The sequence below is a fragment of the Amblyomma mixtum genome, chromosome 1, assembly GCF_055824585.1.
Source record: "Amblyomma mixtum isolate Tamu chromosome 1, ASM5582458v1, whole genome shotgun sequence".
Taxonomy (NCBI): Eukaryota; Metazoa; Arthropoda; class Arachnida; order Ixodida; family Ixodidae; genus Amblyomma; species Amblyomma mixtum.
Genome location: NC_143012.1, coordinates 234,293,602 through 234,317,195, shown reverse-complemented (window position 1 = coordinate 234,317,195; position 23,594 = coordinate 234,293,602). Strand labels below are relative to the sequence as shown.

General features: G+C 49.3%; 1 protein-coding gene across 2 annotated transcripts in view; it reads right to left on the bottom strand.

Moving 5' to 3' along the window:
• Nucleotides 1-6,470: 6,470 nt before the first annotated feature.
• Nucleotides 6,471-23,594, bottom strand: part of LOC149371155 (paired box protein Pax-6-like) — a 73,214-nt gene continuing 56,090 nt past the window's right edge. For both annotated transcript variants that reach the window (XM_089564678.1, XM_089564684.1), the window contains 4 exons: nucleotides 12,828-12,950; nucleotides 12,087-12,169; nucleotides 7,477-7,981; nucleotides 6,471-7,061 (listed from right to left, as the gene is read on the bottom strand). In XM_089564678.1, coding sequence (XP_089420804.1) covers nucleotides 6,967-7,061; nucleotides 7,477-7,981; nucleotides 12,087-12,169; nucleotides 12,828-12,950 — 806 coding nt within the window. In that variant the 3' untranslated portion in view covers nucleotides 6,471-6,966. The remainder of the gene's footprint in view (nucleotides 7,062-7,476; nucleotides 7,982-12,086; nucleotides 12,170-12,827; nucleotides 12,951-23,594) is intronic.

The window sequence follows — 23,594 nt, the reverse complement described above, 5'->3', positions numbered from 1 at the left end:
TCGCACAGTACACGGGCCTCTAGAATTTCGCCTCCATCGAAATTCGGCCGCCGCGGCCGGGATCGAACCCGCGTCTTTAGGGTCAGCAGCCTAGCACGATAACCACTGCGCCACCACGGCGGGGCAGTCACCGGTAGATCACTTGATTCTTTTTTTAGCTCAGCAAGAGCCCTCTACAACGCCTCCCGCCCCATACTCTTGCTAAAGGTCCATGCAACTTTCAACAGTACTTACAAAAGTCAACTTTTTGGCCATGCATACTTGCATCCTCATGAGCAACATGATCGAGAAAAAATTTAATGTAGATCCTTGTTAGTTTTGGTGTTCGCCAAGGCAGTGTATAGAAGCTTTCTAGATTTCTTATTTTTATTAAATATTTGCCCACTTCCGCGAACCCTCATCTTTCGGGTCAGCAGCCGAGCACCATAACCACTGAGGAATGGGTCTTTGAGAAAGACTCTTTCCGCGTGTATGGGCATTAACCCATTAGCTATCGCGTCAGATACCCTTAAGGCGAAGCGCGGGCCGCAGTACGGCGGCGTCTGCCTTCATGTAGCGCGTAGATTAGAAGTGGTGCTGCAGCTATACGTAGAGCCATGCAGAAGTAGAATTGCCAGCTGCGTGGCATCGGGTTACATGACGCCGCGCGGCGACTGCGTTCACAAAGTCAACGGGCGGGCCTACGCCTTTCCACACGTAAGTAGTCTTACGTGTCTCTGCCGGCTTTTTACTTCCATATAAACGTATTTGTGTTCAGAGTGTAGGGTCCAGTTATGCTAGCCTAGGTCAGATTACAAAGCTCTAATTTAGTCTTAGTTTAATCTTGGTCTGCACAGCTCTGATTTAGTCTTCACTGTCCTATACTCAATGATGTAGAGCGACTGCTGTCGTAAATTAACTATCAAGCTTTCTCGAGCCCATGCACAACATATTGCGTTTTCGCATTGCGAACAGATAAAATAACTGAACAGCAACGCAAATAGAGCCCTCAACAAAGTTCAACGGGCGCATGAATCTTCCTGTTGTGAAATCATAAACAAAGCTTGATGGGTAAGGATTTTTATTTTAACTATTGATTTGATTTGATGGCGTTTAATTTCCCAAAGCGACTGACGCAATGAGGGACGGCGTAGTGGAGGGCTCCGGACAATTTCGGCCACTTGGGATTCATTAACGTGCACTGACATCGCACAGTACACGGGCCTCTAGAATTTCACCTCGATCGAAATGTAACCGCCGTGGCCGGGATAGAACCCGCGCCTTTCGTATCAGGAACCGAACACCATAACCACTGAGCCACCGCGACAGGTATTCCTAATTATTGGTAACCAAGTAAAACTGGATATGTGTGATTTCTTCGAGCTCTTGACCAAATGCTCGATGGGCTAATGGTGCAGTTTTTTACTGCTTGTTGCGAGGCTGAGCAGACGGCTGTAGTCACCTTGATAAATTTATTTCGGCCACCTCGTGAAACTGGCTTTCCTCGAACTACTCTAAAATATTGGCAGAGAACGATAATGGCAAAAATGAGCGCCCGACGAAAGAGTTTGTTGCTTTACATATGCAATACGAGGATTTCATGACAACGGTGCTTGCTAAATCATTTTTGCTTTTCATCTGAAGCTTTAGAACCACATGGTAATCAGGGGTGCTTTTTTATTCCGGCACAGACTCACCACACAGCTATAGTGCGTTGACACGCAACGCGTCGCCACCATAGTGGTGCGAATCGCAGGCCATGAATTCAATATATGCACATATATGGATTATTTCAGGCCATATATGGACAGTAGCGTAAGCACATTTCTGCAGTACCCGCGTATCTTAGTGTTGACCTTTGATTACAAGTTTGAAGAATGAAAAGAAAAGCTAAACACGGAGTATACAACACTGATTGGCTGATTTATAGCGTAAGTTTTAAGGGAGGGTGCTGTAGGTAATCGTGGCCAAAATAAGGATTTTTTTATTTTGCACTCAAAATACCATGATTTCTAGAAACATGTACCCAAATGGCGCGCTCATACAAGCGCTGCAGGACACTTAATAACGGTGCCAACAACACCAATCAGCTTCTTGATGCTAATTGGTGCGAGACGACGAAAAAGCGCTAAGAGAAAATATGACAATTTTAGGCAGCAAAAGGCCCACATTATCAGGAAAACAGGAGCAAGTTTTATTCCTGTAGCCTAGACAGTGGGTTCAAAAATGTTCCTTAATAAAAGTGAAATGTAATCAATTTATGTTTAAATAACACCAGTATGCTTGAAAGGATTTCTCTCAAACTTTCTAGGCAGCATGTTGAAACACACTGTTAACGCGTGTAAAATTTTAGTTTGTTTTCTTCACCAGGAGCAGAAATATAGGCAAAACAGATGAACTCTACGTTAGCATACCATCCCCCTTAAAGAAGCAACTGCGATGAGATAACCATGGATTGCATGCTTTTCTCAGAGTAGACATAGCATGAATACGTTGAAGGAAATTCTGCAGTTCCCGCACACAAGCATGGCATGCCCCGACCCACTGTAACTTTGAAAAATTATTCAGCTGACCACAAAGCTAAACAGTATATATACGCTTGGTATAGAGAAGAAATAAATCGCTATCAGAAGCATCCACGATCATTGGCATAAAAGTGAGCGTATTAACACGGATTATAAAAACACTGCGAAATAAGTAAAACGTGCAGATGACTGAGCGGTGAGAAAAGAAGCTTTGTAAGTAATGAAAAGGATGAAAATAACAAAAACGGCCATGACGTCGCTGTTTAACGTGCATGAGGCTTGTCATTCGACAAATATTGAATGATACAGTGAGATTAAGGAATAAAAATGCAAGTCAGTAAGCTCGCCCTGGGATACGCGTCTCGTCTTGAGCCTCGATATTGACTGTTGCGATTTAATTTCCTTTTCATAGGCTTTTGAACTGTTCTATCCGCATACGTGCATTTACATGACAATTGACGCTAACGATTTTAGCGAACCAGTAGACATACTCAGCACTTTTTTTTTTTTCACTGACGTGGGCAACTGAAGTGATAAAGAGCTATTTTGAGTGCAGAAAAGTGGCCACCCAGCCACGCCTCATTACGCAATCGAGTAAGAATGGATATAGCGGCATTGGGTGAGGGGATCTTGCATTTTAATGCAGAAGTTGACCGCGTTTGGGAGGGCACGCAGGGATTTTGTGGCCGACGAGCTAAGTTTTTCAAAATACCTCGAAGTTCATTCTTTTTATTCGTAACAATAATACTTTATATTTCGGTTTACTCTTTATATATTCGCTGGTTATCTCAGAACAAGGGGCAAATACAAACAAACAACGTATTGCGCAAGGGCGACTGATTTTTGTCCTTTTTTAGCCAAAATATTTTCTTGCTTCAACATCGCGCTCTGTCTGACGTCTTATATACATGAGCGCCCTAATAGGCAGCGTGGTCGCTAAGTTGTGAGATGTCACGGAATTGAGAAGCGACCTTCAGACTTGCAATATTTCTTAAGACAAGTCGAGACAGGAAAAGTGACATTTAATCGTGGATATGATACCCGGAAATGACGTGGCGACAAAATGGTTAATGGAAAGGCTGCAGCAGTGCGTCACCATTAATTTTGCCTAGCTTTGGGTGCGCAAGATATATGCATGCTATTAAAGTTTACGGTTAGGGCCACTTTGCACGGAAACTGAAAGCTTATAGATCACTCTTAGTGTTCAGCCAATGCGCGCTGGCGGCCCGTTACTAAGGCGAAAGCCTTTAATGCCTCATCGTTGTCGACAGAAGGTTGTCAACAGAGGTGTCACGCTTTTCTAGTCAGACCAGAAAGAAAATCTTTGTGCACGATGGGATTCGAACCACCATCCTTCCGTTGCGCAGCCGAGCGTGCTAATGGCTACGCTCCTTCCTGCCAACGCATATGTTTAGTTCTCCTTGTCAAGGATCGACGCTGGAGAGTGTTTGCACAAAGGCGTTGAATGAGGTGGGTGTTTCCCAAACGCCCTCCAGTGTCTCCAGCATTTAAGATTCAGAAACAATTGTGTACTTAATTAACATCTTAACCACACATCAGTGACACAAGCGGCAACACCGCGCTAAAGGCTTTCGCCTCACTGCACTTTAGGTCGACAAAGTGCCCCCCTAAATGTTTGTTAGTATTCCTGGTATCTGAAGTTAGCGTTATTATCACCAGGGTCAAGCTTCGGGGGATGGTGCAACAGCACGTAGTTCATACAAATCCCGCAGCTGCACGCTCGATCAGCAGCGGAACGCTCACCCGCTTCACCAGAGCTGCACCAGAACCGCACCAGTGCGTGCGCAAAAATACGGCGGACTCCCTTCCGCACGGGGGAGTCAGTGAGAAACACAGGGAGCGGCGTGCAGGTGTGACGATGAAATGCATTTATTTATTAAACTGCGAGGCACTATGGCGCGCGCGGCGACAGTGCGTCACTTTGCTGCGTGGGGGCGCGCCGTGCGCGTGCTGGCGCCCCGAGGGTCTCTTCCGGTCGCCCACAGCGGAGAGGAGGAGAGCGCGCACGCACACACGCACACACACGCACACACACAGCACGATTGAGTGTCACGTAAGAAGCCCCCGGGAGTCCCTGCGTGAGCTGAGCGTTAGAATGAGGAAGTGTGCATGCAATGTGCCCGCCTGTGATCACCGACATGTCACCCGAGGTGTTGTTTTCGGTTACGGTTGCTGGTCTGATTACTCCAATGATTTAGCTCCCATTTTATTAATTTGTGCCTATACTGTATACTTGAAGCGGTCGCACGAAGAAAGGACGTAATGCCATCTGTCAAAGGAAGGACATAACTTTGAACTGTCCTTTAATCATTAGAATGTGCTTTAACCTCTCCTTTTGGAATGCGAACGACAAAAAAGCAAAGAAACATATACCTGATACGTTTTACAAAGTGAAAATGCTTCGTTTTCGTCAACCTAGGCATCAAGTGTGCTGCCGCGACCTTTGCACTTAAAAAAAAAAAAAAAAAATCAGGCCATAGTGAACCAATAGCACCTGTTGTACGCGGGAAAGTGAAGATGCCATGATGCCATGCAATGTGCCAGTACACGAAAGCTTGCTAGTTCGTTTTGGTACAGCACGCGTCACATTTACAGGGAACACAAAACATGGCTAAAACGGCTCCTAACACGAAGAAAAGTAGGTTTCACCGCAAAGCAGGAGCACGGCTTCGGATTCATGCTCTCGAGCTCTCTGCACCTGCGCCTGCCTTGCGGTGAAACCTACTTCTTTCCGCGTTAACAACCGGTATAATCATGTCTTGCGTTTACTCTAAGTACGACACGTACTGCACATATCGTACGTATTCATCGTTGCTTTCGTATTCATTCGTTAAACCCTGCCAGCAGTTACAATCGATCACTGCTGTTGTTCAAGTTGTTCTTAGCACAGAACTGGAGGTGCCGAACTCTCGCGAGTTCTACAGAACGAAAGTCTGGCGTATAGCATGGAAGGCCGGAGGCCAGATCAAAGAGTTAAAACGAGGTGATCTCGCATACCTAATTCAACACAAATTCTGTCAGAAATCACAGCCTAAAGAGTGCCCTAGTTCGCATAAAATTTCAGCTTGCTTGCTCCAAGACAGCGAGCATCTTGTATACGCGTATAGCATAGTTAAAGATCGTAATAACCTTTTCTTGAAGGATTTAGAAATCTTCAGAGCCTTTAACGCACAAAGCTTACTTTTTTCCTCCCCCATTCGAAGTCCGGTGAGCATGTCACATCCGTAGCTGCAGCGTCACTTCCGCTATATGTTGTGGGCGGCGAGTCGGTGAAGGACACGACGGTCATGAGACGGATCACAAAAAGGAACAAAAAAAAAAGGCAAACGCGAAGCACGAACGCGCACTTTTCACTCTGTCTTCATCGGTCCGACAAGTTTCACGAGCACGGGATGCAGACGACGCACGTCCAAGTCGATCGTCCGGGGCAGGCCTGGTCTTTGCCTACTAGGTTTCCTCCTGTCCATGGAAGCGTTGGCGACGGATGCCAGTAAGATCCGCCCAGACTCTGCGGCGGCAGCATTTTTATCTTGGAGGCGACGGTTGCACAACCACGACGATGGCATACGCACGACGAGTCTCACGACTTGAGCTCATTCACGGTTAGGCACTGCGGTCACGCTAGCGAGAACGAGGGCCGTAGAGTACATTCGGACGGACAACAAACCGCTTAAGGTTTTTTTTTTTTTTGTACAGACAGCTTTTTTCCTAACCTGCGAAAGTTGCCTTACTGAACAACACGGCCGTAAATAGAGGCGATCTCTTCTCTTGCACATTTATAATCTTATGTAACGCCTTACAATTTAAGAATTTTTGTTGGGGGAAGCACTCTGCAAACCGTGCAAGCAGAAATCGAGTTCGCATTTATGCACACGAATAATGCTGTTTCACATAGCTAATCTCTATACTTCCCCCCCCCCCCCCTGCCTGCACCCTCCTTGCTCTTTGTGTGTATTTGCAGGCATCTGTGGAAGATGAAATTTCATCCCCTGGAACATGCTGTCTAAAACCTAGCACGTTTTACGATCGATTCCATCAAGAAATATGTCTACGGAACTGCATAGCGAGGTGCTCGTGCTGTCTTGCGACAAAATGCCACATGGCCAGAGTCCTACGTGGAAAAAAATTCATCTTCCGGGCCATAATGCTTCATTTTCAACTTTTCAGCGACCTTTGTGGCTCACTGGTGTCCATCACAAGGCACGTGGTCACTCATCGGCTCTATGTATCGCTTCGCACTGACTCGGCCGCCGCTAACTCGCGCCCGCGTGTCGCAGTGCCTAACCGTGCCGCACTTTCCAAGCTCGCGTGCTGCCGTAGTCCGTCTGTGATGATGATGCTGTGGGTATTCCGGGATGCCATATAGCCGTCGTGGTCATCAGAAGTAGCCCAGTCGTTGGGGCATGCGTCCGTTTGCCTCAGCCGCAGAGTCAGGCGGTGCCTACTGTATCCGGGGCCAGTAGCTGGACGCCAGGTGGTCGCCGCTGTTGTGGCCCGGCACTTGCACGGGAACCGACACGCCCGGCGAGATGAGCCCTGCATAGTGTGCGTCTTCGCGTAAGTTCCAAGCGACAGCCAGCAATAGAGATGTCCTCCCCGGTACAAGAGGCAAAAACACCCGTCACCATAAAAAAAGACGTAATGAGTACGGTGGCATACTAAGATATTTCTTTCCGATGGGGAGAGGAAAAGAAGGTGTGAGGTATGCTCAAGATAAACAAGCATTTCGCCTTCGTTGTTCTAACCACCGTTATCACGCTTGTCATATGCATTTATTTCAAGTGTGTTATAGCTTATAAGGTACGGACTTACACTGTCTTTACACCAAGAGAGAAGCGCTTTCTTAGGAAACGACGAAGACCCTAAACGGCACTCATTACAGTGCGGTGAGAATACAGCAGTTAGGCGGCACGACCATCGAGGGCGCTACCAGGAAGCCAGAGGCGCTCACCCGTCGATCCGGCTCCAGCCAGCTGGGCGTTGAGGTGAGTCGGCCTGGACGGGTACGGACCCGTGATGGAGTCGTACGGAGAGCGTGACACGGCCGCCGCGGCGCCTCCCGACGGGCCCAGCACGCACGGGGCGTAAGGCGAGGCCGGCGCCGGCGGTGCCGCCGCGCCATGGTGTTGCTGCTGCTGATGCTGCTGGTGCTGTTGTTGCTGCTGCTGTAGGCAGGAGGCTGCGGCCGCAGCAGCTGCCGCCGCCGCCGCGTATCCCGTGGCCGGAGACCCACCGCCGTACATGTCGGGCACGACGGCCCCGGAGCCTCCGCCGCATCCGGACGGCGCGTGCAGGGACGGGTAGAGCGGGCTCGCGTAACCGGGACTCGGCCGCGGAGGGCTGCACCCGTTGCCGCCGAGACCGGCCGCGCCACCGCCGCTGCCGGCGCCGTCGCGTCGCTGGCTGCGTAGCTTCTCCTCGCGCCGCCACTTGGCACGGCGGTTGGAGAACCAGACCTGACCGGGGGAGAAAAGAAAGGACAAAAGCGCGCTCAAGTCGTCGTGTGAGGATGTAAGAAGCTCGGTGCGGGGCCACTCCGTTTGGATTCTTTCCTCGTCGTCCGGCCCTGCCCTCTGGAGCTCGTTGTTCTGCGGCATGCATGCACCACCGGAGACCGGACGACGAACTCGGCACTCCTTCAGACGCAGTTCTTTCTCTTAACAGCTAAGCCTGCATGTTACAGACAAAGGTAGGAGGCCTACAGAGTAAGCGGGCCTGTGGGCGTCTTGGCAGGCGCATAGGTCTAAACCGGACCGCTGGCTAATGTGTCACTGAAGTCGCTACTTATGTTTTTGAGGACTTTTGTGGCGTAGTCCAGAAGGTAGCAGGGCTAGAGCAAAAGTAAGTTTGCGTCTCTTAAGATCAAAAGTCATTTCACTTGCACTGCTCTGTCGTTTACCTAACGCTCCATAAAACACTGGTTCGAATTCACACATACTTCTTTCTGCGGTAGAAACAATGCGGCATTGTTAGCGCGGTGCCATTGCGTAGGTGAGAAATTCGCCTGCTGGCGAAACGAGGACAAAAAAGAGAATCTTGCGAGGAGGCTCAAAGAAGGCAGTGAAAACATCAGTACCTCAAGTTGAACCTTACATTCAGAATCCGAGTAAATCCCACAATCAGCATTTAAGGCTGACTGCTCCTGAAGGATTAGTGGCCGCAAAGGCATGGTATCCGCTCTTGTGCAATCATGCCTACTGGTATCTACACAGCAGTGAGATACCAATCGCAGGAAAACTCAACAACAACTACAAAAAAGTGAATTTATACAACACGCGAAACGGCTACTGAGTGTCCGCCCACCACCAACTAACTCATCCAGGCCAATTCGGACAGCTGCGCACTTCCATTCCCTGATAGGGCCTTAGATCACGATAATAAAAGCACTCACACTGAACGGGGGACAAAACGCCTCATCGGGAGCGCAGGAGCGGAAAAAAATAGGAAAGAATAGAAACCCTGCAGGGGAAGAAATCTTCCAAACACTCCACTCGGTAGATGCGCCATCGAATAAATCTCCGCGCATATTCAATAAGTGAACCCCTCCCATCCGTGTGGCATCCCTCTGCGCCGAACGTCTGTCGAACGTGCCATCAACGTCTCGCTCTTTCCACTACTTGCGCTCCCTTCCCCCTCTCCCGAAAATGGTTTCCGTCGCTATAGCGTGCATATGCGCCTCGGCTTCGAGGCCTTTGTTTGGTGCACGTGCTAGCGTTCGTCGATGGCCTTCCGCGAGAACGGGCACTGCAGCGCCGCCTCGTTGCACCGACTCAATGGCGGCCGAGCGAGCGCGCCGGCGCCGCGTGGGGGCTGAGCGCGCAATGCGATTCGCGCGCCATCTATGCGCGGCACGCGCTCGCGCGTTTTCTCCTTCTTTTCAGCGAATGGGTTCGTTCGTTTAAAGAATGTAAACAAATAAAAGCGAAGAGCACGCATGCACGCACCAGCAGTCATAACTGCAGTCATTACAGGCCGTGCATATACAGCGCTTTCGTACGAACTGGGCTTTGGATATAGGAAGAGAGTGCGCATGTGGCGGGCATTGTGTTCCTGTAGATTTTGACAGAGAGAGTAGTGTTCGACGTAGGCTTTGAGCGGCTTTTCAATTCAAATGTCTGAGTCTGCTTGAGTAGAGCCGAGCGTGATAAACAAACAGAACCAAAAAACCAAAAAGAAAAAAGAGCACACGCTGCGAATGATATGATTCGATGCAGGAGTAACACGGGCATAAAGTATACATCCATCTGCAACCGCAGAGTTTCGACGAGAAAGGTTGCCTTCTTCAGGGACGCTGTTTAGAAGCGTGGATATATCCCCATACTGTGACTCTGGCACTATCGTGGTGTTCACCGCTAATTCCTAGTGGTTTCCGTTACCCCACTCTACTTGGTGTTCTCAACGATGATTTGGCTTTCCCGCTTTGCTGACGTCTCACGATGCAAGATCATTAGCCTACAGTTTGCCGCACAGATTCTTTGCTCATTCTCTGTTAGTACTGCTTAATCTTATTTCCTTTTTCGATGAGATGGATGGGAATGCGGTGTTAAACAGCTGCCGTGCTATCCTTTACTAAGTCCCTCCGGAAAATGCTATTTGGAAATCGTGACCAGCACTGCGTGCGACTGCAGCGCAACATCAGCAGTGACGTGGTCCCGCACCGCTATGCATGCAAAATTATGAGTTCCTCGGCGTCACGGCATGGATATCATACACAGCCTGGCTACAAGCATGTTACAGCTGGAAAGTGCCTATGGCTGCAAGTTGCCTATGGCATCACCTTTGCTTCATCGTTCCCGAAACTTCTGCGTGGTGCTCGTTTCTCTGTCATTATTTGGCGGATATTTCAGACTGCTTATTAAACCTTAAATTAGGTCCAATACGCACACCTCAGTGATTGGGAGACCACATGCTGAGCTGGCCAATGCTTCTGGGTGCTTCTTTATCACTTCTTTCTGAATTCTATGCTTCCCCAACACTGAGCAGATGCACGAGGCAGCAGCAGACGACAGGTAGGAGTTTTTTCGAGACCAACTTGCGCTGAGCTGATCCTCATCGTATCGGCAGTCAGAGTGAATGCACAGCATGGAAATCACATTATTACATCACGTGATGAAGCTTTGATTCTCTGAGAAGCTCATAAACGTTATGGCCAAATATACTAAGTGCTCCTCATTTTCGGAGTTACGTATGAAAGTAATGCAGAGAAATTCGAAACTTAAAGGTGCACTGAAGAGGATTCTGAACTTGTCTTTTTGCCGCGGGAACTCGATCTACACGTTCCTAGCATTCTTAGAAACTGCAACTTATTGCCCTGTATGGCCGATTTCCCTAATTAAATCGAATTAACGTCCGGCTCCCGCCCTTTTTTTTTTAATTCTGCCTCGTACGATGGGCGGAGTCGACCAACGCGTGAAGTTCCTTTCAGCCAGCTCCGTGGAGGCTTTGCTTTCACTTTATTTTGTTTTTAGCTTTCCATGAATAAATAGTTTCATTCGCAGATAATATAGCCGCAAAATAAGCCCGCAGAAACAAAAATACGCGCGGACTATTTGCTACTACGGACTACTACGTATTACTCCGCCGATGGCAGAGCGGCAAGCCGCCACGAGACTGGGTGAAAGGCACTCCACGCGTTGGTCGACTACGCCCACCGTACGAGGCAGAATTCAAAAAAAAGGGCGGGAGCCGGACGTTAATTCGATTTAATTAGGGAAATTAGCCCCACAGGGCAATAAGTCGCAGTTTCCAAGAATGCTAGGAACGTGTAGATCGAGTTCCCGCGGCAAAAAGACAAGTTCAGATTCCTCTTCAGTGTACCTTTAACATGGGTACGCACAGCCTTTGTCAAAAGTTTAGAGCTCTCGCTTTTACGCAGTGTAGTGGGGCTCCAGTAGCATTCATAGAATCCTACCCATTGGTGTCGGAAGTATCAGATATATTGTAACCTTCGGGAGATTAGGAATGCTGGGTATGCATTACTAGCTACATGGTGTGGCTGAGATGCAAATCCCCTGGGCTCCAAACCTTTGATAAAGGCTGTACCTTTGCTTGCTAGATACATTACAATATTATACAGTAGCACTTCGGGATGACGCATTTTTATTGCTGAAAACGCTTTCCACGTGGGTCATCACGTGAAACGGGCCTCTTCGACACTAATATCATTACAAATCTCGGCAGGCAGACTTTATTTATTAACTGTAAAGTGCCACTTAACTATTGCTGGTATAGCCCAGCTATTCCCGGGATGAGTAAATTCTTTGCAGAACAATTCGCCATGCAGTCTCTGAATAGGGCTCCTCAAAACAGCGGCGGTGTAAAAGACAGTGACACCGACAAGACAGGCACATGCACATTGGTTACAAAGTTTTCCGCATGCAGTTTCTCTTCGGGCCTATGGGCTTCAACGGGAAATGGTGTAGAAGGCCCATAGCAAGGCTTGTCACGTTCAGCAGAGTGAATGATTTGCCCAAAGAAAAAGAGCCGTGAGAGAGAGAGAGAGAGAAAGAAAGAGAGAGAATGGCAGAGGGCAGTGCGAGCGTCGGGGCTTGCAGTCCTCACCTGAATACGTGCCTCGGGCAGGTCGATCTTGGCGGCTAGCCTCTCCCGGGCGAACACGTCCGGGTAGTGGGTGCGCTCGAACTCTGCACGGAATGCACGGAGCGCGACGAGTGTTAAGGCTGCGCCGGTACCCGCACAATTAGCGCGAAACGGTCTTGCTATTCTTATATCGGCGTCCTTGGATCTTTCTGGCAAGACTAGCGTCGGAATTGTTTTGTCAGACGTCCTGCGAGAAGCTGCCTTGCAGTCCGTCCATCTCAGTCATCGTTTATGGACCCCTATCTATCCTTGTTCGGGTAGACTGACTTCGAAGGAGCTTGGGTTCGCAGTTGTGACGGCAGGGACTCGGGGAAGGACACGGCATACTGTATTCAGCACAGGGTAAAACTCATGGACAACGCACGGACAACGCATGTACAGCACAGACAACACGCGGACAACACATAGACAACACGCGGACAGCACGCGGACAGCGCACGGACAATAAGCGGTGAATACACAGACAACACTTGGACAACACGCGGACAGCACGTGGACGGCACGAGGACAGCGCATGGACAGTAAGCGGACAATAAGCGGTCAATAAGCGGTCAATACGCGGACAACACGCGAACAGCACGCGGACGGCACGCGGACAACGCACGGACAACACACGGAATGCAAGCGGACAGCACGCGGACAGCACGCAGTTCTATACACAGTACACCGCTATCCCGAGGCAGTGCTACGCAGGGCGCGCACCTTTCTCCAGCGCTTCGATCTGCTCCATGGAGAAGGAGGTGCGATTTCGCTGCAGCTTCCGCTTGAGCCGAAGGCGTGCCGCCGCTTCGTCATCGCCGCTCTCTTGGGACTCCGGGTCCAGCTCTGGGAGAGGGAGAGAGAAGGTAATGCGCGATTGATTCTATTAGCACACGAAGTGATGAAACAGAGGAACATTAGAAAAACAAAATCAAGAAAATATATGACATGCAGTGGAGAGTTCCAGCCACGATCTTTGAAGAACGGCATGAAGCAACTTCTCACACAAACAAGGATAATGCAGTGGTTCCCGCTGCGTGAGCAACAGGCGATGAAAGCGAAACGCAAATCTCTTGCTGAACAAGAAAAAAAAATGTGTTGAGAACCCAACCCATAACTCCAAAAGAACTTCCATACGCCTCGCGATAAACCCTCCCGCAGAAATGTGCGGCAGGCTGTCATTGTGGAACCATGTGTGTACTGAGGAATTGTAGCGTGCTTGTACGTGCGTATATACATTTTTTCATAGTCGTATACATAGTATACGTGTATACATTTCATATGCGCGTGCAACCGCACCGATGGCCTATAGTGGTGTGAGCATCCGCCTCGCACGCGGGAGGTGCGGGGTTCGATCCATAGTGCCGCCGGGTACCCACCGTTGACACAACGGGTGCAAGCTTTCCGCTGCCTGGTGCTCGGCCTAATTAGGGTGAAATGCTTGGGAAATTGGTCTTTAATCCCACCTTGAGCAAACGAAAATACCTTGTGCCATGGCGGTCTTCGGCCGCAGATGCCCTTGCGCCATAAAATTCACCATCATCATATGTGTGTGCATGTTCGTGCGTGCGTGCGCGTGTATATGTGCGTATCGCCATAAGGGGGCGCCAACGACTTCACCAAAACGCCATTGATCCTCTATTTTTCCGAGAATACACGTGCATTTCTCGTCGCAGCGCTTGTTCTGTAGGTTCGCATCCCAACGGTTCGCATCGCCGTGCTCAACTCCTTGAACATGGCATCCTTTAGTACTAACCAGTCCTACGGTTATTACGTTCGTTACACCATCATCGTCTGGCGCTCGTGTCGCCAGTGAAGATGAGCACACACTGCAGATCACAGCTTCGCCGCCTTCGCGCAGCAACTGCGGTAGACAGAGCAGGGAGGCCCTGCGGCGCAGTATACAGTATACTACAACCGCAGCAGCGGTGGTGCATGAGGCACGACAGTACAGCGCCGGCGCAACAGCGGGAGATACCCTGTAGCCACAAGAGGAGCAAGCAGGCAGCAGAGGCCAACACATCGGTGGTCTCCTCCGAAAGGAGGAGGGGGCGGAAGAAGAAAGGAAGGAGGGAAGGCCGGGAGAAAAGGAAGCGCCGCGTTATCGGCTCGTTCCGGTCCAGCGCGGTCAGGAGCGACGCGTCCCACCGGCCCCGATCTCGGCGGCCGATCCTCCGGCGGCGCTTCTCCGCCGCGGTTCGGGCCAACTCATGCCCGACCAACAACCGCGACGGCCTGCGCTACTGCTGCGCCTCCGCCGCTGCCCTTATCGGCGGCGCGCCACCGCGGCCAAGAGAAAAACCGCGGAGGCCGACCGCTCTCGATCGTAGGGGAGAAAGGGCGAGGCGGGTCGGGACATAGGAGAGGAGGCCGAGTTGGCGACATCCATTCCCCCTTTTCCCTGCGTCGATAAGGGAAGCAGGGATGCGCACCACTGAGCCAGTGCGCCGCTGTATATACCCGACGTCTTTATGGAGGACGCCGCGTGCCGAGCGGTAGCTAGCGCTATGTGTACATTCTACGTGTACGACGCCACCACCGAAGCCGTGGTGCTGGAAGCGTTGATCTTTCCACGTTGTTCCCGATACAACTAGGATTAAACAAAAGTGCGAAATACTGGCGTTTCTTCTGCGCGCTCCTTACCCCTATACCCTTTTCATGCTGGTAAAAATGTATCATCTCGCACTAAAAGATCGACAACACCTGCCTTTCAGAGTTAAGTACGAATGTCATTCGCACGTAGAAAGTTGGACGCTGTGTGCGGATAGTTCCTTTTATTGAGTTGAATCTGCACTATCACACCACAGGCTGTTTATTTGTTCATTTACTTTATTCCTTATCTAATGCTGTAATGCTGGGAAAGATGGCAGTCTGCTGTAAAGTTTAATACTCATTGATGCCATACGGACTGGGAATCCAGGCGTTTTAATTTCTTTTTAATCTTTTAATAGCTTGTTCCGTCTTGCTATCAGCGGATAGACATGACCAATAAATTAAGCCTAAAGGCCGCCGCGGTGGCTCAGTGGTTATGGCACTCGGCTGCTGACCCGAAAGACGCTGGTTCCATCCCGGCCGCGGTAGTCGAATTTCTATGAAGGCGAAATTCTAGAGGGCCGTGTGCTGAGAGATGTCAGTGCACGTTATAGAACCCCAGGTGGTCGAAATTTTCGGAGCCCTTCACTACGGTGTAACTCATAGCCTGAGTCGCTTTGGTACGTGAAACTCCCCATAAACTATAAATTAAACATAAAGTTTGCGCATTAAAAAAGTAGAAACAGCGATAAACAGTTGCGCCGATTCATTACAAAGCCGAGAACATGCAATAGCCAGTTAGCCTCTGTGTATCATTTTTACTAGGACTGAATGTGAAATGAGACAAGCAGGAAAGTCGAGGAAGCCGGAACATCTGCATCTAGCAACATCTATAGCAGCTGGCACGAAACCAACGAAGGTGCGCACTGTCCATGGAAAAAAATGTCGTTCTTGGACGGAGCTAATCAAGCAACGAATCGATTTCTGGCACCTTAGCTCTGAAAAAAAAAGAAAGAAAACGGGCTTAGTAAGACTTATGAACTGGCGTTGACTGCATAAGTGAGCAATTAGGCATCGTCCACCCGCGCGACACTGTATGGCTACAAAGGAAAACTATAGAGCTTTCACAGAAGCTTTAAGAAAAATTCCTTCTGCTCCGGAGTTCAAACCTAGGACCACCGCCTATCCAAGGCAGTCGCTCTATACCTACTGAGGTAACCAGGAAGGCTAGCAGGCGGCAGAGCAAGGCCGAATTGGCGAACTCGAAGCGGGAACGGTGCTTGTCCAATGCGGTTTAGGGGAATCCCCTAAGGTGGAGTAAATTTTGTAAATAACGGAGAAATTACTCGTTAGCATCCACCCAAGCGCAGCCGTATATACGGATAAAGAGCGCACAGTGAGCTAATTGCGCCCTAGCTACATTGCAGCCATCTCCGTCAAACTTTGTTCAATGTGGCTGCGCATGCCTGTGTATGTGCCGGCCGGCACACCTTGTTAGGTCTCTGCATAGCCAGGGGCGAAGCCGCTCTCTTCCGCCCCGATGAATTTGAAAGCAAGGGAAAGGCGGCGCGACTTGACGAGCACGGTTCTTGACAGCAAGGCCAGCCGGCGGCGAAACCCAGTAGCAGGTTATCTGGCCATCGCTTCTTTCTCTCTGCTCGTGAGTCTTTCATGTTTATTTTTGGTGCGCGGTTTTGACTGCGCTCATTCACCTGGTTTGTTTTCCGTGAGTGCCTTCGCTACCACATTTGTTGCACATACGCGCGAGATCGGCGTTGCTGCACACTCTGCCTGCAACCTGTAGGGGCAAGCGCTTTCTGCGACTATAACGCGCCACGTTCTCACGGATATCTTTTTCCTCCGCGCGGTCTTGCGATGGAACCGAGACGTAGACGAAGTTCAGTGCGTGAGCGATAAGGGAAACCTGCAAACAGGGTCCGTGCCAACCATATGTCGAAACGCAGAGGTCAGGCGTGTACAGGCCCAAGCAAAAAGAGCGACTACTGTGTAGTTTTTGGCTAGAAAGATCGTTAAATGGCAAGAATGATTGTTGACTTTTCTCCGGAAAATATATAAAACAAAAAAATCCATCTCTGCCTTGCATTTTGCGCGCCTTTTGACAGATTTGTTTTGCAGTTTTGCTCTTAGAATTCGATAAAAAGAAAAAAAAAACTTGCAAATGAAGCGCCTCTTACAGCACTGTATTTCCATACCTTTCGTGTCAGCTATTGAATGATTTGGACGTTCTTCGCAATCAAGAATATGGACCGGCATGTTCATCATCGAAAGCCAGAAAACGGGTCATCACGCAGTGCACACACACCAAATGTTATTACCTAAGCACCTTTATAGCCTATTGCCTAGCACCTTTATATGTATAGAGAGAGAGAGAGAGAGAGACTCTTTAATGAAATGCAGAGAATTTAGCCGGCGTTTCAATATCGCTGGCATGCTACTTTGCGTAGGGAGGGGAATTTGGGAGATAAAGACCGAAGGAGAGCAGCGTGGAAGAGGTAAAAGAAAAAAAAGCGAAGAAAAAATGCGGCCATGAAATGGTTTGGTTTGGTTTATGGGGTTTAACGTCCCAAAGCGACTAAGGCTATGAGAGACGCCGTAGTGGAGGGCTCCGGAAATTTCGACCACCTGGGGTTCTTTAACGTGCACTGACATCGCACAGTACACGGGCCTCGAATTTCTCCTCCAAAGAAATTCAGCCGCCGCGGCCGGGATCGAACCCGCGTCTTTCGGGCCAGCAGCCGAGCACCATAGCCACTGAGCCACCGCGGCGGCCCGGCCATGAAATGGGTACTAAGGATGCAATGGCGAGTATTGATGTAACCTATGGAATGATGGAGTGCATAGTCCGACAAATGGGCTGACGAAGTTCACTGCATGAAGAATGCATGAAGGTAACGTGCAAGTGAATTCGCGCTCCTTCCAGTAACCGAGTCGTTTGCATTTTCCAAATGGTGCCGAGGCAATCGCGACACAGCTCCGTCACCTGATATAAACAATTCAGAGGGCTTTTTGTGCAGAAACTGACCCATTTAACACGAACGGCGAGCTGAGTGAATGAGGGGTTATAAAGATTTATGCTTTAATTATAGTCGCGTCATCTTGTATACATAACACGCGTTTTAGAATCGTACGTGGATAGACTGCAATATATTTTTGATCATTTATACGATAGTAGTTTCCGCCTTGAAATATTTAGCGTTGCCTATATAGCGTAAAATATTTTTTTCTGGATATTTATTGTAAAGAATGCACAGTACACACAAAATGAGGCAACAGTACAACGCATGCATTTCGTAAGATTTCTTCGGACAGAGACAAGTTAACATTTTTCCGCACCACTCAGTCTTTAGAGCTAGGAACGGAAGACTATTACCATATCTGATCTGATAGAACCCTCTATAACCCTTATTGAAGACAGCCCTGCATGACAGCGGTCCTGTAAACCTAAACTGCGCAGCGCCACACAGTTAAAGTCATCCAGGTGGTCGCGTCACAAACAGCAGACTAGTTTCGCTCAATTCAGAGTACCTTACACTGCCAGGTACTTGTTCAGTTGCTAACCGGCACTGACCCTATTGCGTCGAGAAAGACACCCTCAGATTAGATTCATAACACGCTGCGCGTCTGATCCTTTCCCGGGAGGTGGAGTTAGCTGCCGAGCGAGTACTTTCGTTGGCGATACGCTCCGCAATTCGCCCCCAGCTTGTTTTTCTGCCGGGCGAGCAGTGTAGTCGACATCCTGACTAGTCGAGAACAGGTTAGATCCAAAAAAAAAAAAAAATCATCCACAAAATAACAAAGCCTTCGCGATTTTTTTTTTATGCAGCAGCGACCTTGAGGCTATTTCCTGCATATTTATATTTACGTACGGTGTTAACAATGACTGCTGATTACGCGGCTAACAAAGCTGATTGCTTGAGAGATTGATGATTGATCCGCTAATGAGAGGGTGAATTAGTGCGCTAGCGAATGACTACAGCTATAACTATCTGGACTGCAGCAACAAAGGCAGGATACTCTGATGCTTCATGGCGTTTGAAACGCAGGCTGTGCAGGCGATGGAGGGTGAGGCAACAGCAACGGCCGCGAATCCTGCAAGGAGACCCTTCGTAAGTACCGGGTATTTGTCAAGTATATAGAAATTTCTGTCCAGCTCGTATTCGCGCCTCAGTTTGGCGCGTGTATTCTGCATTATGCGACTACCTTTCCTGATTCTTGCATGCTACAAACAAGGGAGGCCTGAATTAATGACATCAAGTAAACATCGCGGACCGCAGTGTCCTAAGTGGAGTACAAAACAGAATCTTTTTTTAAAGTATTGAGAGTAGGTTTAGAGGGAAATACAACACGCCAGTGGTGACCTGAGATATTATAAGCGGTCTCTGCATGCAAACGCCTTAAAAGCTCAGCAAGGTATGCAGATGACGCCCTTCCGATTTTTCCGATCTGCTGTCACATGTATTTATTGCAAGCGCGAGTAACCTATAGTGTTTACAGTACCAACATATGTGCCACATCCGACCCCCTGTAATCTGATCGCGCTGAGTTCCAGCCAGAGATATCTCAAATCATTCGTGCTTTTCTTGTGGTCAATGAGCTGTTATAAGTATTTCTTTTAATGGCCCAACGCGCCTCCACTGAGAGTTTTAGTCCCAGACTCAGGAACAAACACATAGGCGACTTTTCTACGCCAAGTTCGTTATCCACGGCCGTCAGCACATGCATGGAATTCAATACCCTCGACAGGTGGGTCCATGCCTGTGTCCCAGCTATAGCTAAGGACCGCTGCGGCAAAACCGCCGTGGCATTTTCACGAGCGGAGAGGGCACGTCGCTTTTGACGGACAGGCCACCCGGACGCGAGACGCCCCCGAGTGCGAGTAAAAAAGAAAAAGAAAAAAGGGACGCCGTACTTCTTTCTTCGCCCACATTGTGCGTCACCTTCCGTGGGAGCCGCACACACCAGCGCACATGCACATCCAAACAAGCAAGCAAACAGGCCTACTAAGCACCCAGGGCGACCTCCAGCGGCGCATTTGTTCTCCCTACAGTCCGATCCGCGGTCTGTATACACAGAAATGCCCGGAGTTGCTTTTTTTTTTCTCTCTCTGTTCGCTCGCTTTAATACGTTTGTGTTCTTGTTCGCACAGCCCCGCTCTTCGTAGACCCGTTGTCGTGTGGCACACTGTCTCCTACGCACCAGTGCGAGGCTTTGACGTTTTGCGACAATCAGGCGGCATATATACACAGCCGAGCCCGCGGCAGGGCTGTCACCGGTAGTCTGTGTATGTATTTCTGCGTGTACGGCCTTTTATCACAGACAGAAGGAAGGAGTGGGGAAGTGGGGGGGGGGGGGGGGGGGGGGAAGCTGAGCTTGAGTACACGCTGTGTAGAACGCACAGACTTCCGTGCACGTGCATTAGGTAGCGCGTGCGCTTCAATCGGTGCCACCAGAATTTGACGCACGGAGGAAGCGACGGCAGCTCTGACGTCCGTCCGCCAGCGGGTTTTCTCGGCAGGGTCGGCAGGGGGGTGCCCACCCTCGGGTCTTAGCTCAGAAGAAGGCGCAGGCGTCCCCCGCAGCCATGGGCCCCCCGCGGCGAACATTTGTGCGCTCCTTGCGACGCGAGGACGCCGTCGACAACGGGAGAAAGCACATTTTTCTTGGAGAAAAGCGCGCGGCGGCGGTCCTTCGCGGTTTTCGAATGGGCGCATCAGGCAGGGTGGTTTATTGAAGAGCAGGGACGTTTCGTTTGGTTATGAGGGAGCAAAGGAGCTCTCGATTTGAGAAGAAAACGGCCTTGTGGCTCTGCGTGAGTGACATTTATGTGCGGTGCCCAGGCCCTTAACCTTGCGACCGACGCTGAAAAAGTGAATAGCCGCTTTTTTATATGTATTTGCACTGGTGGCTATCGGAAGGTGTATACGTGTATGCCACGCGCGAAAACTTGTTTCCCTCGGCTTGCGTCATGGCAACAAATTGAACGTACGTGGCATTGTGAGTGTCGCGCAGGGTTAACTTTAAGGACTGCTCTCGTTAGGAAACGGACAGCTAAGCATGAATGCGTATGCTTGACGTATACAGTTCGGCGAAGAATCACGGCTGACCTCAACTGCGACACATGACCTCGAGCAGAATACTGGCTTTGACAAACTGCGCTGTTGGTCTTGGTTCTTCATCTGTATTAGAGGCGGCAGCCTTTATAACAGAGTACTACAGTACTACATTTGCGTAGCGGTCCCGATGCACGTGGCATGAATGAGCCCGCCATGATTCTTGGGAGTTCATGTGACTTCCGTAAACATAGAATAGGAGAGGGTAACAGAGTAAGAAGTAAGACATAGTTGCCATAGCTTAGCCCATTTGGAGAATGTACCAATTATTAGTGTCGGTTTTTCGTTTTTGCACTTCGCACACTTTCTATAGACTCTTTGAAAAGTGCATGCAGCGTAAGAGTCGCAAAAATGCGTTTTGTAAGCTATTCTGCACTCCAACTGAAACTCCATTTCTCTTAAGGCAGTGCACATGCCACGCAAATAAGTTAGCTTTGCGCATTAAACACAAGGCAACGCAAAGTGAGATGGCAAGAAGTCTGAATATACATTTACGCCACATCTCTTTGAAGTGCGTCACTCTATTTAGCTACAGCTACCGTAGCCTACGCAAGGCAGCCTCAGCGCGATCGTGTTTCGTGCACGCTAAAGTGCTCAGTTGAGCTAGTTGATCAGTCGACATTTGAGGCATCTTAACTAGCGCAAGAAGGCTTGGATCTGTCATTCTCCGTGACTTTTTGCACCATATATAGTTGAGCTTAATCAAAAGTTTGGTGCCCAGTATGAATGGCGAAACGTCGATACAGATAGTTACTGGTCTACCACTACCGGCATCGCCGCTGCCTGCAGAGGCTAAATGGGTATGCACACATAAAAATTAAATCGCGCAGAGCGAGTGCCTACCATAAATAGCAACGGCAGCGGTGCGTATATCGAGCGCAGGAACGGTATGTTGTACGCGCTGTCATTAGGGCGCATGAGTCTGAAGCGTTCCGCGAATGCCCTAGCGGCGTTGGTCGCGATTATTGCGGTTGTACCGTCGTTTGCCACGGCTGCCATGCAACCTGACGTGTATCATCAGCCTGTACGCGACCTCCAGCAAGCCTCCGGTGCTGTGCAGAAAAGCACCCTTGCTGCACCTCAGTGATATTTTCGAAGTTTTTCTCGGTAGAATGATGCCTGCACATAGCGCAAGTTTCTGCACTTGTTCGCAAGAGGCCAAAGAGGAGGGGTTTGGATATCTGCCTGCGGTGCAAAGGATGGAAAAGTTCATAGCAAAATCTCTTTCTGAAAGCGCCGCACGTATTCGTATATCAGGGTCAACATTCTGTCCGTTTCCACTATACGCGCTTCACATTTTGAGTTTCTGAGCATGCGTTAAGTAGCTTTGCTACACGGGTCCTATTTAGTAATGCTCAAGGCGACGGACAGGTAACTTGTGGCGGGGTGCTGAGAGCGGGACCGCGTCCATACGCGGAAAAAAGTCGTTTACAGGGAGTCTAAAACGTATTAGTTTTCCTATACTCATATAAAACAAATACATAAACTCGGGCTTGTCCACGAAGTTGGAACAGAGATTCGGCACATATAGCAGCTGTGACCGTCAAAATGCGCACTGCGCACCTTTACTTTCGTTGTTAATAGTAAAAACTGGTCCCACACCAAGCGAACCGTTTCATTTTTATCTTTCTTTTTATCTCAGGCGGCCACTACTTACTGCACGCTCAGCGCTTCTTTCGGGACCCACAACCCATGTTCCAACAACGTTCGAACACAGCACGCAAGTTCGTGCAAATTTCCAAAATTTTGTGTCACACGTGCACAAAAACGGAGTTCACGTAAAACTTCTCGCTACGCAAACCTGTAAAAAGCAGGTGTGAGAAGAGCTAACCCCCTTAATTCTACTTCTGTTGTTGGACAAGATGATATGATATAACTTTTAAGCAACGTAGCGTCAGGGTGACAGCTATGTAAAAAACTACGCTGCCTTACAGTTTACGCCTTTCCGAATAAACCATCCTTGTTGCGGCCTCCTATTTTTCGATAATCATTATCAGTTCTTATCATTTTTTAGCGAGACGCCAGTACTGCGCCCCACGCATTAACGACGAGTTGTATAATAAAATGATCAAGGAGTACAGAAAGTATAAACAGCGCTTACGAACGTATAGTGCCGAACGAAAAGTGAGCGACAACAGAGAATTTCATGTCATCAATATTGCACGCGAGGATTGGTTGAGAAAGTCATGAACGGTCGTGGCGGCTGTGACACCTGTATATACCTTAATAAGATGCTTTTGCTCACTGAATTGGGCAGCTTCGTGGTTCCCTCTGGCGGCGGTGGCAGAAAACGGCCGTACGTGCGTGCAAGCACACATTCATTGTGGGTATACGCACCAGCGACCTCTTTCGGCGACACAAATGGCCGCAGGAAAGCGGCAATAATCACACTTTTTGTAAACCTTGTGCGCGGCTGCAGCTTACTGGCATCGCACTGCGCAGTTCGTTGGCGGTATACTGTCGCGTTCTTATATATATATATTTTTTTACCCCATTGTTAAGGCTAAAATGGCAGAGTATACTGTACAGTATTATGAACTTCTCTCTCTCTTCTCATTTAAAATCTCTCATGGCCTTGCTTTGCTTTTTGATTTTTTTTATTTCGCTAAAGCCGGTACATATTTTTTGTTGTGAACGGAAGACCAGCGCATATATCGGCCCGCTCGAAGACGCCTCCCTTGTAGCTTCCTGCTTAGAGTGTAAAGCCGCGACAAAGGCGCCCCGTCTGCGATGCGGTCAAACCGGAAACGACCTGCTTACCCCCAGGTTCAACCGCCGCACTGAAGAACGTTTATGTAGATCGCTATAAATGCGCGGCCAAAACCAG